Here is a 17,393-nt window from a genome sequence, read left to right as displayed (position 1 = left end):
AAGGTTCAGTATACTGCAAGCCTTGAAAATAAAGGAAAGCAACCTTTCCTACATCCAAACTAGAAACAAACAAATGACCATTATTAATGTGCTGAGGAAGAAGAAAACGTGACTCTCTCTGTGGACAGATAAAACATGCCTAGCTGGTCATTGCCATTTTTCATGAAATTAAAATAGGTAAATGGAATTAATAAATACAGAAGAGCAAAGTAAAAGATGTTTGCCTTCAGTCCATTCAAATTGAATCATACCCCCACCATGGACATGCATTAACTCAGCCAAAAACAGCTGTGAAAATGCTGGGACTGAGCCTGTGTAGAGCAGCCCCAACTGAACCAATACTTCATTAGTGCATGAGGTTGTGCTCACAAGGAATCCTGTCTTCAGCATCAAGCCTGCAATGGCGTTTTCCACACTGAAACAGAACCTCCTGCAAAAAAAATTGATTTCATTAAAATTCTTAGGGTAAGGTACAAGGAGAAGATTTCAAAACCAAGCTACAAAGGAAAATAAAAAATCTGCCTCCCTCCAAAACTTCTGCAAGAATCCAGTTTGTCACAGGTGTGCCCTCTGTGTTACTGCCCCAATTAGAGCCTTGGGGTAAATAAAACAACAATCTCGTGGGTTTTAATAGTATTTTGTCTCATGTTACCTGAAGATATCCGAATTTAGGATATTCATGTAATTCTGCCTGAAAAAAATTAGAACACAAGCAAAACTTTTACTGAGAGCTGCCTAGTGCTGGTTTGGATGTGTGACAACTCCTAAGATGCTTTACAGGAACGTTTATGAGAATGCAAGGAGCTCAGTGGCCAGCAGTCAGCGTTCCCTGCGCATTCCTGGAGTATCTGAACTGCAGCACTCACAGAGATTACAACACACAGTAAAAGGGTATTAGCCTGGAACAGGCTGGTCTATTTATTTATAGAAGCCAATTTTATTTAGCAGGAAAATATGGAATAAATCAATCAGCTCTAATATTAATGCAAGTTCTGATTTTCAGCACTAAAGCACCTTTTCAATAACGGAAATTCAGGGAAGAGTATTAATGGAAAAAAGTCTCCTTGGTTCATGTGCTCAGTTCTCTTTTCAATATTTTTGTCCACATCTTCTGCAGATTTCAGTGCTTCCTTTTCATTCTATTTGTTACTTGTTTTGACAGCTTGGACTGTGTACATTAAGAAAGGCAGCAAAATTTGGTGCCAAAACAGAGAGGTTACTTTACCTTGTAAACACAATGACAAGACATTGAGAGCAAGGCTGAATGTCATCAATGTACATAGCAAATACCTACAAGTCCATTGATTCCCCCTTTCATCCTGACAGGAATAATTACTGCTTAAAGCTCTCTACCTGAGGACCAATAATCTTTAGGAAAAAAAAATCAACAGAAATAATCACATCTTTCAAAATTGAAAAGAAATTAAACTCTACAACCTTTTCCCCACTTTGTCTGGCAAAACCTGTCAATAATAGAAGAGGAAGCAATAGTCTGATTAAAAGAGCAAAAGAAGCATTTTTTTCACACAGAGAAAAAATCTTCAGAGCAGCTTCCATGTAAATCACAGACAGTAGACACTGGAAGAATATGAAAGATGCAGGGGTTGAGTTTCAGGTTCACTGTAACTCTCTTTTACTGCAGCTCACAGAATTATTAAAGCAGACTCTCATCACGAAGCCCTTGTCAAATAATCCCTATCTGCAGGGAAAGTTTGAAATTATTTTTTTCAAAGAAAGCCTGAATACCATCTCCATTAACTGGGGCACCAAAACCTGAAATAAAAACAACTGAATAAATTATAGACACCATGTTATTTTTAACATCCCCATCATCTTTTACCTGCAAAAAAAAAAGAACCAAATTGGCAAGAGTTTTGGGACATTGGGGTTTCAATTCTTTCCTTTTTTCTGATCTTCACAGCTCCCCAAAATAACACAGAATGAGTTTAACCAGTTTAGTCTTGCTTTACTCACAGGGTCCAGGTGGAGCTGGAGCCTCCCCAGATGCAGCCAAGCAGAGCTGGGGGGTCTGACCCACTGTGGTGCTGCCCAGCCCTGCACAGCTCATTCCCCTGAATCTCATTCAGAGCCAGCTTTTCCAGGGAATTTGTTGTGAACTGTCATGCTGTCAATTCATCATTCCCAAACAATTCCTGTTTTTTACCCCAATGCAATCATTTGGTCTCTGCTGAGGGAAAAGGATTATCTGGAGCAGTTTGCCATTATCTTGGTAGGCTATTAGAGGAAAAACTGAAATGAAGTTGTAAAGCATAACGAGATAGAAAGCTTAACTTGGAGATTTCCTTGTTCTTTATGTCCTACTGTGTGTTTAATATTCAAAGAAAATGTTTTCTTCCTCATGAAGAAATAGAAGGGGAAAAAAAAGGCTTAGAAAAAATACTCATAAAGCAGAGAGGGCACTGAAATGAGATACTGAAAAAGGAATAGAGTTATTGGTTTTTTTCCAAGCACTTAAGTTTAAACTGTAATTAAACAGAAGGCTGGCTGGCAAGCCAATAAAGAGAAGTTGTAAAATAAATATTGCACAACAGGCATTTTGGCTACTGCTGCTACAACAGGGCTGCACATTGTCCTTTGGCAGGAGGATCCATGTGGGAAACCCAGGAGTGAACAATCCAAGCCCTGAAAACCCCCACATAAACGCAGAGCTTGTCAAGTTCCTCAGGGGAGGGGGAAAACTTTAACCATCGGGACAGTATTTGTTTTCTTTTACAGAGCCTCTGGTTAGTGCAGAGTTTATTTATACAAAGTCCAACACGTAAATGCCATGGGTTTTACACAAAATTGTAATAAAGAGGGTCACAAACCTGCCATGGTGCAATGCTGGGTAATGATTAACTGGAAAGCCAAAGTAAATTAATAAATTATTTGTTAGGCTAGGAAAATAATCCTCTTTTCAAGCAGAAAGGATGATGTATGAGCCCTCACAGACAGCAACAGAAACATCAGGCTGTCTGACAGCCGGGACTGTTCTCCTGCACATACTACAAGGAGCTAATGGTTTTCCAAAAATAAATGTTCACTGTGATCTTGAGTGACAAATATGTAGCTTTTGAGGGTGATAAAACTCCTCAGCTTTTCAGGGCTCTTCTCTTTGATTCAGTAATGACCTGCTTGTGCCTTTCAAAGGATAAAGATAGTGTAAAAATCAATACTGAGATACAGAAATTTTTGGTACCTTTCCCATTATTGATTCAAATCTTTTCAGAATTTAAGGCAATGAAACATTTATTCCTTTTTCAAGCTTCTTTTTTTTTTTTTCCCCTGAAAAATTCTTACTCCAGTTTTGCCATCCTGTCCTTACATTTACTGGCTTCACTTTGCTCCAGGCCCTCTGTGTTTCAAAGAGCCAGTGATGTGAGATACACACTGAGATTTCCCCTCCTTCTATTTGATCTATTTTTACCAGGTCTCCTGTAAAGGACTTAAGAGGCTGCTGTACCAGATCTGCATATTCACTGCTCTCATTCATCAGGGAACTCAGAGCTCCTGCCCCTCCTGGGGAGAAGGACTAAGCATGCAAATTGTTCAAAGCTGATTTTTTATTCTGGAAACACACACCTACTTCTTTCTCACTGAAGATGATGACAAAGTTAAAAAAACAGTTCAAATCCTTTTCTGAATGAAGACATTTCCCTGATCAGAGCTATTACATCCAGCACTTTGTCCTGGGTATTTTTTTTTTTTCATTTGCTGATCCTTAAAGAAAAAATGCACTGTCAGGGAAAATTAAAACCCTTTCCTGTCCTTCAGCTAAAAGATGAGAATAGCACAAGATGAAACATAACAAAAGAAATAACTAGATATCTTTTGATTTACAGATATTTATCTTAAATAATTATTAAATTATAAATAAGATAAACTCTTCCTTTATAGTCTTTTTAATGAGGTTTTTAAGCTATCAAATGGCATCAATAGTTTTGTTTAGTTGCAAAATCAAATTTCAACTAGAGATGCAGTAGCAGATAGCAACAAACAGATGCCTTTGCTTTAAACTCCAGCTTCATTCCACAGAAAGGATGCATCAGTGTTTCAGTGCTGGAGGAAAGGAGTTTACAAATTGCCAGGAAATCTTTGATGTACCTTGCAGAATTCCAAGTCATGGAATCATGGAGTGGTTTAGGTTGGAAGGGGCCTTAAAGGTCCTCCACTTCCAGCTCCCCTGCCCTGGCAGAGATGCCAGTCAGTATCCCGGGTTGCTCAGGGCTCCATCCAGCCTGGCCTTGGACACTTCCAGGGATGTGGCACCCACAGCTTCTCTGGGAAACCTGTGCCAGTGCCTCACCACCCTGACAGTGAACAATTTCTTCCTAACACCTGCTCTAAACCTGCCTTTTTTCACTTTAAAGCCCCTTTGTCTTGTTGTTGTGTCCCCATATAAAAAGTTCCTCCCCCTCCTTTTCATAGGCCCATTTAAGATACTGGGATGCCACTCTGAAGTCCCCCTGACCCTTGTCTTCTCCAGGCTGAAACCCTAATAACTTTATTCCTCTTAAAACCAAAGCAAAACTCTTCCTGAGTCGCATTTACTAAGAACACAACAAGAAAAAAATGTCCCCGAGCAAGTTAATAAAAGAATATGACTATTGTAACTATTGCCCAGTAAGTGCAGCATCTGTAGCACTGCTTGGGGCCCGTGCCTGGGCAGCAGCAGGGTGAATCCTGTGTGCACCATGGTGGTGGGAGGTCAGGCCAGGCAGGAAGGGTGACTGGGGTGAGGGATTGACAGCCGCTTCTTCTTCCTTTCAGGCACCAGAGCATCATCATCATCCTCCCGCCGCAGCAAAGGTGGAATGGGGAGCACACCCACCCTCACCAGGGACACCCCCGGCCTGCTGAAGCCTGTAGGGTCACCGGTGATGCCAGGCAGGGGGAAATGCCACCAGGGCCACCAAGTGCCACCAGGGCCAGCCCTGCTCAGCAGCTCCCCAGCCTCACCAGCCAGCGGTGACCCCAGGGCTGCCACGCAGCCAAGTCTTGCTCCAGGGGTGACTGCACAGGATTTTCTGGGAACAGAGCTACTAAAGCCTCCAGTGGATTCATCTCATCACCTCCACTCTCTGCACTTCATCGACTGTCCCGTGTGCCAGTACAACGTCTGCTGGCTCCCAAAGGTGGGGCATTCCCAGCAGCTGCCCGGGCACCCCCGGCCCCCCAGGCTGCAAGCAGGGTGTCAGAGAAGGGAAAGGGGCAAACCCTGCGCCAGGGCAGCGCTTCTTTGTCTTCACAACTTGATTCAGCCGTGACAGCTCCCAGGCCAAGGGGCTGATCCCTGCCAAGGGCCCCAGTGGGAGCTGTAACCACCGAGGCCATCGGGGATCCCCAGAATATCCCGTGACTCACGGGATTACATCGTTCCGCTGTGAAATTCCCTGCCCTGGGGGAGATACTGAACCTTCCTGCCAGAATCTGACCATGTATAATCTGGGCACTCTGGGGACTTGGAACAGCCACCACTGCACAGATCCAGAGGAGGACCAGACCTTCCACAAGAGCACCACTGCTTTTGACAAGACTGCAACCGTTGCAGCCACCACCCTGACCACCATTCCTCCCGCTGGTTCACTTTCAAGCCAGAGGGAAAAGGAAAAAAAACAGCAACAGGTACCACACAATCCATCACAGAGCCAGCACAGCCTAGGCTGGGAGCAGTCACCCCTGTTCTGAGGGGGAAAGGCCAGGCCAGAGCAGCCTGCACAGGCACTGAGGAGGAGGAGGAAGGGGACATAGCCCCTCATGGAAGGGGGGCAGAGTTTGGAGCTGCTGTGTGTCCAGCACCCACTGTAATGAATGAACGAGGCCAGATTTTGAGAAAAATGAAAAAGGCTCTCGTTTATTTAAAAACAAGCCAAAAGGAACAGAGGATCCAAGATAAGCCTGAACCCCTCACAACAGCTCAAAAATAGCAGTGTGCTACAAACACGCTGGGTTCTCTCCCTCACGAACTGACCCCAAAGCTCACAAACCAGAAAGAACCACGCCCAACTGAAAACCCCCCATTTTATAACACCCCCTTGGTCCAGGGTTGGTGGGTTTTGGATCCACGCACTGATTGATCGAATCTCCGTGCTCTGATTAATCCTTAGCGAGGTTCATTCTGGGCCAATCATTCCTTCAGGGTGTCGAATATTGGTTGGTGCCCTGCTCCAATCACTCCTCACTTCGTTTATCCCTTATCTCCACCAAGTCCTGGACGCCCTCCCCCTCCACAACAAGCAACTCTCCATTCTTCCCCAAAACTATTAGGACCAAACTTATAACACCCACCATGGCAAACCCACGGTGAAGCACACACAGAGCATCCACGGCACAGCCCACAGGACCTGGTGGAGATCAGCCACACCTACAGGCCCAGGTTCTGGAAGGAGGAGTGCCTTGGCCTCACGGCCGAGCTGTGCTGGACAAGGCTGTGGAGCTGAGGCACGTGGGGGGTGTCTGTGGAGGGAACATTAAACCCACACCCTTCCTGCGCCCGATGCCGAAGGTGCTGCAGATCCAGCCCAAGAAGGGCATCATTGTGGAGTCCATGAAGAATGAAGACTTCAAGTACATCCAAATGCTTGGAGAGCTGCACATGAGGCCAACAGGCACTGCCATCAATGGCTACAGGAACCTGGAACCACTGAACAATCACTGTCAGAAAATAAAATGTCAGAACAGAATGGGCAGTGTGAGCTGATGCACACAGATGAATTTATGGACGAGGTGCTCCATGAGGAAGGTGTATGTGATGTCATCCTGCCTCAGCTGCAGAAATGGCATGTTCTGGAAGGAGCTGAGCAGCTCCAGCCTCATGGTAGTGCTCTGGAAGGGGACAGGGATTGTCCCTGTGGGGCTCAATAAAGAAGGATGTGGTACACACATTATGGAGCAAAAAAGAAAAGGATCAATCCTGGTTTTTTTTCACCCATCTCTTTTTATAGGCTTTTTAAAGAGCATCCCCTGTCTATCCCCAGTTGGTCAGTAACAAGTTGTTATCCTGTATTGATTGGTCACTGAACCCCCGGGGTGTACATGCAAGAAAAGTTGTTTGTGAGAGATAGAAAAATGCAAAGTATCTAATGGTGCAAAAACAGTTTATACAGGTGGCTAGTGTTTATCACAGTCCTAGAGCTCTTTCTCAGGGAAAGCACATTGTTTTTCACTGCAGCAGAGCTCTGTTCTCTTCAAGAGCTGTCAGCTTTCTCATGGCTACAGTTTGTGTGCCTCTGGCTGCTGTTCCACCACCACAATGGATGATGCAGAATCTAGTGAGGAGGAGGAAGATGAAAAGCTGGAATGACTCCCATCTTCAGACCACTGCAGGAGAGGGTAGGGAGACATGGACAAACCCGGCAGATCTGCAGTGGTGCAGGGCAGGTGGAGCTGGAGCAGCTCTGCAGGAAGGCTCAGCTGCTCCCCAGAGAGCAGAGCCCCTCGCTGTGCTGGCAGAGGCATCGCAGCAGAAGCCTGAGATGGCACCAAAGCAGACCCCAGAGAGGCAGCACAGGCCAAGATCTGAATCTCCAGCACATCATCGTAGTCACAGACACGTTCCACTGTGACATTCCCTGCCCAGGGCAGGTACTGAACCTTCCTGCCTGAATCTGAGCATGTATAACCTGGGTGCTTTTGGGCACCTGGAACAGCCACCCCTGAGCGGATCCAGAGGAGGACCAAACTTCCACAGGTGGACCAGTCCTTCCACAGGAGCACTGCTTTCACCAACTGTTTAACTGGCCTGCGACCACCACCCTCACCCTCCTCAGCAGGGTGCAGGCTGTACTCTGACTTTGTGGTTTAAGCCAGCTTTTCTGCATCATTGCATTTATTGTAACTCCATTATATTGTAACACTGCCCTGAAATCTCTGTCCAGGTTTTTGCGTGGGTTCCGTTTCTCCCGCTGGTTTAGTTTCGAACCAGCACGTTTAGTTATGGGAAGGAGAAAAAAGATGTTCTTGGGCACTGCCAAACTGCTCCAACTACTGAAGAAAAGAAGGAGAAAACATCCTGTCTTGATCCCAATTCATAGTGCTGGGATGAACATTAGATTTGCTCATGGCCCAGTCAAAACCCAGGCATGTGCCCACATCCCCAAAACTTCCTCACTTATCCCCACTTTCTCTAGTGAAGCTGCAGTGCTTGAAACATGAGCAAAGAAGTTATTCAGATGTAAATTGGGTTACTCGTGAACAAAGAAGACCTGAGCAAACCCCAAAGACATTTAGGGACCCGATCAACAGCCCACTATAAAATATTTACCCCAAAGGAGTTACATAAACATCACTTGGGTGATTTTAAATGACTATCCAGGGCTTGGAATAGAAAGTTTCTTAGCAAAAGTTTTCTCTAACCAGCAGTTAAATTCTGGGGTTTTAGCTGCATTTGGGGTATTTTAGACAAACTTTGCTCATCAGCCCCATCAGGAGCAGCAGGAAGAGAATGAGGGTTATTTTGAAACCAAAATGATCATGCAAGGAAAAGCACACTGCCTCAAAACTTAATCTGGAGCTGATGGCTCATCACAGTTGGTAGGTAATAGATCTGTGACAGAATATAAATAATACAAGTCCCACTATGCAGTCTGGAAAGCACAATAATTGCCAGGAGTTTGTGTATTCATCCACCTACTCACATTTTGATTTCAGAATAAATTGCAAACTTCTTGCATTCTAATAAGGAACTGCTGTATTCACTTTCCTGTGCCCCCACCAGAAAAGAAAAATCAAACTACAATTTTCCATTGACTCATCATGTTACAGATCAAATCCTAAAAAGCAGAAAATACCATTTAATTTTAAAAGAAAGTCAAAAATAAAAATCCCCTATTTGACATATTACAACTGTATGAAGCCCTATAACTGTAAGATTTTCTTTCAGCACTTCACAAAGGGAGGCAATGGAAAAATAATAAACTTCGAGTAGAATAATCCTGACGTGCTCACACTACATCATAAAGAAAAGTTACATAAAGAGAAGATAATCCCTTGGTACCCAGCAGACCTTCTATCTGAGAGTTATCTTCCAAAGCCCACTTAGAGGACATAAACATGCTGCCAAGTCCAACAACACAAGCACTACATGATTCAAAAAATATATTTCCCTTCTCCTTGAAGCTTGAAAAGAGGTGAAAAGGAGAAACTATACAATACAAACATATGCACATAACCATACTTGCAACTGATACCTTTAATCCACAACTCTAAGCGCTGAGAAACCAGCATTAAAATAATTAAACTTAACAAGGGTAATCCCCTTAAGTGGAAAAGTGACCCCTAGGGAAGGAGAAAGTAGAAGAGCAAAACCTCGGTGGCTGAGAAAGCAGCTGTAGTCCCCTGGAGGAAGGGAATAAACCCTTTATCCTGCCTGTGTTCCTCGGGATATGCACCTGCCTCGTTTGGTAAATGCTCCATCCCTGGGGCGCTGGTGAGATCGCATGACTTTCCTCGGCAGTTAAAGGCTGGCAGGAACAGAAGAGCTGATGGCAGTGACAGACAGCCACCCATCCCCGAGGGATGAGCCATTTATTAATGGAGAGCTTTACCTTCCACCGCAGAACCACAGCTGTATCACCGAGACCTCCTGGGGGACAGCTGCAAATAATGACATACCACAGGCTGCAACTCATTTATCCATCACCCAGGAGTGCCACCAGGGCTTTTCCTAATGCCTGAAACAAAGGGCAGCAGGGTCTCCCATGGCCACAGGAATGAGCACTAATCAGGAGAAAATCATGTACGAGATGGAGGAGTTTGGAAGGGAACAGGGACGTTCATCTTTAATATTACACTGTACAGTAATGGCCAGGTAACACTGGATCCTGGCCATAGGGGGAACAAAGAGACACAGGCTGACAATTCTTCTGTTTTGTGACCTTTTCCAGACACATCCTTAATGATGGCATTTTGTCTCCGACTGGAGCTAACCCTGCAAAATCTGGTCTTCAGCTATTGCACTACCCCAAAGAAATTCCTCTTTACTTGACAACAATTCCTTTCTGGGGAGAGCAACAAGCAGCAGCTGCTGCAAAAGGCAGAGCCCTTCCCTTCTTATTTCTCAGAAACCATCAAAATTTCTTTATCTGCCAAGACAAACAGACAAAGTAGTAGAGAGAAAGACTAGGCCACATAAAAAAAAATATTTCTATTTGCCTTTCTTCCTGCCAATGGATCACAGAAAGGAAGATGAACAGATTTGGGATAAGAGGAGGAAAACGACCCCTTGGATGTGCAGCACACAGCCTGCCTTCTGCTGCAGCTGGGGCTTTGGGGCAGGGCAAGGGGAGAACAAGGGCTCTCTAGAGCAGAATGCACAGGGGCTACAGCCACCACTGTGGAGTCATTGATGGAAGGAGAGGAAACATGATAAAACCTGTCCTTTTGATATCAAAGTTACAGCTCCACTTTGGAGGGGTCAGGAGTGAGGGGGTTTGAGCACACGAGATGCAGAAGAGCTTCTCTCCCATTTTTTGTGAGGTGGTTCAGACTACAGAAGAAACATAACCCAGAGGAAAAGCAAATCTGTTGAACATTATGCACCAGTGCCTTGCTTGACAAGATATAGAAGGCAACCTCCAAAAATCCAGCTTCATTCTGCCAGAAAGCTGCAATTGGGAGTCAGTTAAGTGAGAACAGGGAAAATAAAGCTATGGCTCTGACAAGGAGGCAGAAGGGAGGAGGAAGTGAAATGGAAGTGCTGAAAGCACCACCTCCACTTTCAAGCCATTAATGACACCCAGCTGTTTTTCACCACTGAGAATATTACTTTCCTCTCTCTGAAAGTTAAGCTAATGCCTTCTATTAAACAGCAAAGAATTTGAAGTGACTAATACCCACTCCTGTGCAGAGAGGTTTTGGCATAGTGTTTTCATCCTTCTTCCTACTCTATCAGCAAAGCAGCAGAGAAAGCCATATTGAGTAGCTTTACACAATTAATGCAATTTGTGCCCTGGCATTTTCATTAAAATCCTTTTGCCAAGATTTAATTATAAAAGTTGGTGGTTTCCTTTTACGCACTGAAATAAATTTTAATTAAAACTTTTGTAGCGCTTTCAGTCCACTTCCTCCACACAATTTATTTGATAAATTTGATAAACCTGAGCAATTGCAGTACTCTGGATTTTTAAATTTGCTTTATTTTTGTCAAAGACCCTGGCAGGTTTCTAAACATCAGCTGGGCAAAGCTGACATGATGTGAATGGCTGAGTGGAAGCTGCCTGTGGCTGCCAGCCTGGCTAAGGACCTGGTCTTTGATCAGACTACACCTCTCTGTGTAGGTCCTTCTGTTTGAGAGTGAGCAAAAGAACCCTGGTGTGACCCCAGGTGAATTATTCAGTCCTATTGCAAGCCCAGAGTCTTGCTGCCTTTGAAGGTCCAAAATCATTCCTCAGAGATCCTGAAATCCTCCCAGAGCAGCAGCTTGTGGTGCACATTGGGCACGGGTTTAGGGCCAGCAGCTGACCCCACTGCTGTCAGGCTCATTTTGAGTCATTTAAACCGAGTGTGCCCAGAGGAGAGGAATGGAATGGAATGGAATGGAATGGAATGGAATGGAATGGAGGAAGGTGAGTGGATGGGATCCAGGGTGATGCCAGCCTGTTGCCCGACAGATCCAGCCACAGGGTACCGACACAAAGCCAGAGGTGTTTGCCCACCCACTGATGATGGTGTTAAACACTCCTCCATACTCATCCAAATAACCTACACAGGGATAAACTGTAAGGTCATCACACATCCTCTGCCAAAAAAGATGGCCCAGATTTCACTGGCAGCAAGAATCTGCTTGGGTATGTGATGCACGGGGGTAAGAGAGCAAGACTTAGTGTGCTGCCTGCACATGGCTGGCTTTATGAATAAACAAAGGACTTCTGTTCACCAAACTGCCAAGTGAGCTCCCTTAATTATAAGTGAATTGAGCTTTCTTGAGAAATTAACACAGTCAACAAGTGTCTTTTCTTAAATTATAAACAGATGGTACTTTTCAGCAAAGGCAAAATGTGATTAAGAAAGCTCCTCTGTTCAGAAAATACAATTTGTGCTTTAAACTTTTCATCAATCAAAGCCTTCAGATTCAAAGCAGAACTTACCATAAACATGTGGACATGTTTTGTTTTGTTTTGTTTTGTTTATATTGCAGTTTATAAATTGCACAGCTCTTTACTATTTCAAGTCACTTGTGTCATTAACTGAATGTTAACCCAGGTGGCACTAGCAAATTATGAAAATGTCAAAGAAGCAAAATGAATATAGGCTTGTTGAAAATGAACATAATAAGATAATAAATATCTATGCTAATGACTTCTGTGTAGGAAATATGCATTGCTAAATGATAAGCCCCACACACGGGGCCAGGAATGTAGTTATCTGACTGATCAAACAGTATTTTCATATTTAAGTCAGGACCACATTTCCTTAACATCTGCTCTGGTAAGAAAATGACAGTGGTGACAAATCTAGTTTTTGTTCTTTGGAAAATTTCCTCCATGTGGGATGCTACTCAAGCTGAATGTAAGGACCAAGGGGACTGAGGAATTGATTGATCTTACCTGTGCAAACACCCAAAATGAAGGGATTCTGTCACTGGGAGCTTTTGTAAACTCTCATCATTAATTATTTTCTTGCACGATTTCTAAGTTTGTCTTCACTGAAGAAAGATTAGTTTTGAATAGATTATTTGTTCTTATTTGTTTAAATTAGAAGCATTACGTGACTCGTCCTGAAAAATCAGCTGTTGAAATTGCTCTGATAACAGCCTGGTTTAGTTCAGGCCCAACATGCCGAGGGCAGCTCTGCAACAGCCTTTCTAAATGCAGAGAGACAAGACAGCAGTGGAGCAGTTTTGTGGTGCTGCTACAGAGGTTTTAGATCAGTGCCCACCCAATGCCCACAAAGCCAGTGAGAGCACAGCAGAGCCATCCTGTGAGGGGTGTGCAGGCACCAGGACAGCAACCCAGCCAAGCATCCTTGTGGCCATGGGCAGCACAGCTCTGCTGGCCGGGGGCTGCTGTGTGGGCCTGAGTGCAGCACTGAGCCTGGCAAAGAGAGGGAGTGCTTGAGTTTTTACAGTGCAGTGCATCAAACACTTTTTTTTTCACTCCCCAGTGCTGTTTTCCAGAAGCAGTACTCTACTCTTGACATGATGTAAGCCAGACCTGTCAAAAAACCCTTAAGATACTACCCTGAACCCCAGCAAACACTCAACTCTGCTTTGGCAGAACTCTCCTTTAGCTCATCCCTCTTTCTATCGGGCTGGAGCTATAAGGGTGTCCAGCAGAGAAGGGATACATGATAGAGGTGGAAAGAGAAGCACATGGTCTGAAAATGTGCTTGGAAACTAGGATGGTACCTAGCATCTGTGTGTGATTCCATATGCCCTAAGATTGCCACGCATTATGTCAATAGAGCAGCAGGGTGAGGGGACAGATGGAGAAACCCCAGCTCCTTGCTCCTGCTCTGAAACAGAAATGCTTTTACTGACACCGAGTCCAGACAGACCGATGGAGCAGATAAGCAAACCCAAAATAACAAACCAATAACTGCTAGCAGCCTTCTGAACATGTCTGTGTTGTTTACAGTGCCAGGAGAGAACAAGAGACAGGTACCTTGGAGGTGTGTCTGCAAAGGTCGTGGCTCAGTGCCATTTCAGTCCCACGCCTTACACTCTTCAAAACCTCTAACTTCAAAATAAAAGAGAAGCAAGAGATCCATGGATCTCACTTATATCCATGTTCTTCATTATGCAACATCAGTCATTTCAAAGTCCAGGCAGTGTCCAAAATGAAATACACCTTGAGAGAAAGTAATTACTAATTATACTTCAATGGCCATGGACTACTAGGTCTGCGTGTAACCTTGGTGCTGCAACTTCCTGACTTTTAGGTGGACATTCATAATATGAACAATCTTAAGGGAACAGGAATTACCACACCATTTATTTTTTAAAAATTTTATTATGAAAGACCTCAGAGTCTTTCCTCATAAGTGTTTAGTAGCACACGTTTGGTGCAAACTCGTCTGGCAGTGCTGATGTACAGTGTGTAAGCGAGCTGCCCGCATGCTGATGTTATCTTTGTTTCTATTGTAAGGCAGTACAGCTGTGACTCATGTTTCTGCATAAATATTTAAATCATGATTTCGACATTTTCATTTTGACAACGCTGTGCCAAATGCTGCTGTGATAGTTTCAACAGATTTTGAAAAGCAAGTGGGAATAACTGATTGGCTTTCTTTAATGAAGCTGTAATGAACTCCTCTAACAATTTCAGATATACCAAGGATATTCTGTAAACCAGTGTCATCCTGCTGTAATGACCTTTAACAATCCTGTTGCTTGTTATATTGATCCACTATTGTGTTACACTGTGTTCTGCACTGCTAAAATTCAGATATGTTTTTTTCTACCTTTCCTAAGTGCTTACCTCACCCACTGAATAATAAAACCCTACCTGCATATTCCAATGTACAGCGTAGCTCATCTGCACATCAGCTGTGACTCAGTATTTCACATCTCATGAATAAGCAAATCACCTATTTCAAGATTAGCAAATAAAATCTTTCAGCACAATTATGTTTCATTCAATTTAATCATTAATTATATTCACAAGAATTGGGCTTAGCATTGCTGAACATTGCTTAACATTTTGAAGTTTGACAAACCCTGCCTTGTGTGCAGCTCTTTTTGGTGTGATATCAGAAGTTAAACAAGAAATCTGGTAAGAGTCAAAGTAATGATGGCATGGTCCAAAATGTGTCGCTGGGCATGGCAGCTCCTGACTTGAGCTGGAAATTCATCAGTGAGCTGAAATCCAAAGCAAGACAAGGTGCCATTTGTTTTCTTCAAGGTTCATTTATTAGAGTCACAGGATAGAGGCACTTGAAGTGGTCTGCACTTTTTAGAGGACTAGAGTCCACATAAAAATACCTTGTGTTGGTGGTACATACCTATTTCCTGGTGGAGAGACTTAAAAATACATGTCTTGAAGTTTAGCTGAGAACATTATAGTGATCATCCTGTATTTTGATTCACAGTGACATGATTCTTGCATGTTCCAGATTCCCCCCTTTTCTTCTTTCTCCTTTAAAAAACCCCAAAAATGGAAAATATCTGATGCCTCCAGTGTTTCCACTGTGACATCTCTAAAAGCATTTTATTTTGTTAAAGCACTTTCTTCTGCTGAAGAGTCAGTTCTTCAGAATTGTACAACTGAAGAATCAATTGTCCTTGAGAAATCAGGCTTGACAAGCTGCAATGGTACATTCATTTCCCAAAAATGCTGTCCACAGAAGACGTGGAGTTAGAGTCTAGTTATAAGCTGATAGAGTTTGAAGCAGTTTACATAGTTTTTCAAGTAACCTTCCTTCATATTGGAGCAGCACCCAACTTTAGTGTTTGTGGAAGAATTGATTTTAATACTGAAATGTCAGGTAGGGAAGGATATTAATATTTGTGTTATGTATCCTCTCAACTGACTCCTGGTGTTGCAGAGTGGGAAGTAATAACAAAGGGATTTCTGTGCTCATAAAAGCTAAAGGCAAAGAGTTAATGCATCTGTACTAAACAATAAGCTCTGTGGCAATTTTTTTAGCAGTGGCTCCACCTGCAAGACAACCTATGCAAGAAGGAGGGATAGGACTGAAAGCTTAGCAAAAATAAGTAGCTGGAGTGATATACCCCCCACTCCTGCAGGTGTTTGTGGAGCAGCCAAGGAACTGTGGGGGCTGTTGAGCACGCTAACTCAGCCTCTTGCCAAAACAAACAGAACACAACTGCAACTGGCTGAAGTGGTGGGAGGGAAAATGCTTGCTCTAGATAGTGACAACTGATGGCCAGTGCCACCCTGTCTGTTTTCTAGTTGCACAAGAGCTAGGGAGTGTGTCAGGAGATCAGGAAGCTACAGCTGCTGGAGCCTCAGTTCTCAGCATGCTCCTGAAGAACTGAAAAGGAACCGTGTGCGAGATACCTCCAACTGGAGTGGGTGTACTTTGAAGGAAAGTCAGAGAAGGAACTCCTAGACCAGCAGCTCATAGATCTGAAGGAAAAAAACACTACAGAAAAAAAATTAATTACTCCCATACTGATGTCTTTCTGTTACAAAAACTTAATGAACCCATACTTTTAGGTTTTGCTAACTGCAATTTAACTGTCATGTCTTTGGAAACACATTATCCCATTGCCTTCTAGGCTCCTTTGAACCACCTGGTGGTGTAATTCCTCATGAAAAATAGGGTGTTAGATTAAAGCAATCAGAAATCTGAAAAAGAGTAATTTTACTTAAATTCCCACTGCAACTGCTTAAGAGAATGTCTCTCAGGAGTAAACCAAGCAAGATAACCAGCCCACACAGTCGGGCTGGCTCTTCCAAAGCAAATATGTACACAGGGTAGCCCAGCAAGACTGCCAGCTGAAGAATGTTGAAATACAGCAGTGGGTGACAGCTGGTTCATACAATCTGAACTGGTTTTGTCCAAATAAACCAGCACGGACTTTCCCCTAGCCTTTGTTCTGAGCTGGCTCAAGGCTTCAGCCTGTGCTGGGGCTGAGCCAGGGCTGATCTAACCAGCCCCACAGACAGACCAAGGCAGGAGGGCACCTCTGTCTGGGCCAACCCTCTGCTCAGAGCAGGGTCAGTGAGAGCAGGGCCGTGTCCCATCGGGTTTTGAATTTATCTGGCATGAGATCCTATCTTGCTGAGCAACCTGCTCCCCTGTGTGACCACTCTCAGAGTAAAACATCGTTTTGTTTTGTTTGAATGAGATTTCCTGTGCTCACTTGAGTCCTTTGTCTCTTGTTCTGTCACTGGGCACCACTGAGAAGGGTCTGGCTTTTAGTCCTTGCGTCAGGAATTTATATCCGAGCTCTCTCCAAGTTGAGTATGCCCAGGCATCTCAACTTCTCACCCATGACAAATGCTCTAACACCTCATCCATCTTTGTGGCCTGTCACAGGTCTCCCTCTGTTATGTCTGTGTCTCTCTAATCCTGGCAATCCCAGTGAAGAGTGCAGCACTCCAGGTATCACAGAATCATGCAGTGCTTTAGGCTGGAAGGGGTCTTAAAGATGATGTAGTTCCAGCTGCTCTGGCATGGCAGGGACAACTAGACCAGGTTGCTCAAAGCCCCATCCAACCTGGCATTGAACATTTCCGAGCTTCTGTGAACACATCCACAGCTTCTGTGGGCAACAGGGCTGAGTGCAGGATCCCCTCCCCTGACTGCTGCTCTGCCTGACCCAGCCCGGGGTGCTGTTTGCCTTCTTTGTCCAGTTGCTGGAAACAAGGCTTCCACTCGGTGTCCACCAGGAGCCCCCCGGACCTGTCCTGCAGAGCTGCTTCCCAGCAGGCAGGTCCCTGGCCTGTCCCAGTGCAGGCTTTGCCCCTCCTGGGGTGGGACTTGGC

General features: G+C 44.2%; 1 protein-coding gene across 1 annotated transcript in view; it reads right to left on the bottom strand.

Moving 5' to 3' along the window:
* Positions 1–374: 374 nt before the first annotated feature.
* GK (glycerol kinase) overlaps positions 375–17,393 on the bottom strand; it is a 60,144-nt gene continuing 43,125 nt past the window's right edge. The window contains exon 20 of the mRNA XM_038156309.1: positions 375–430. Within this exon, the coding sequence (XP_038012237.1) occupies positions 390–430 (41 nt within the window). The 3' untranslated portion in view covers positions 375–389. The remainder of the gene's footprint in view (positions 431–17,393) is intronic.

Source organism: Motacilla alba, chromosome 1 (assembly GCF_015832195.1).
Source record: "Motacilla alba alba isolate MOTALB_02 chromosome 1, Motacilla_alba_V1.0_pri, whole genome shotgun sequence".
NCBI classification, from domain to species: Eukaryota; Metazoa; Chordata; class Aves; order Passeriformes; family Motacillidae; genus Motacilla; species Motacilla alba.
Note: the sequence above shows the minus strand (reverse complement) of the source record. Positions and strands in the feature narration are given on the sequence as shown.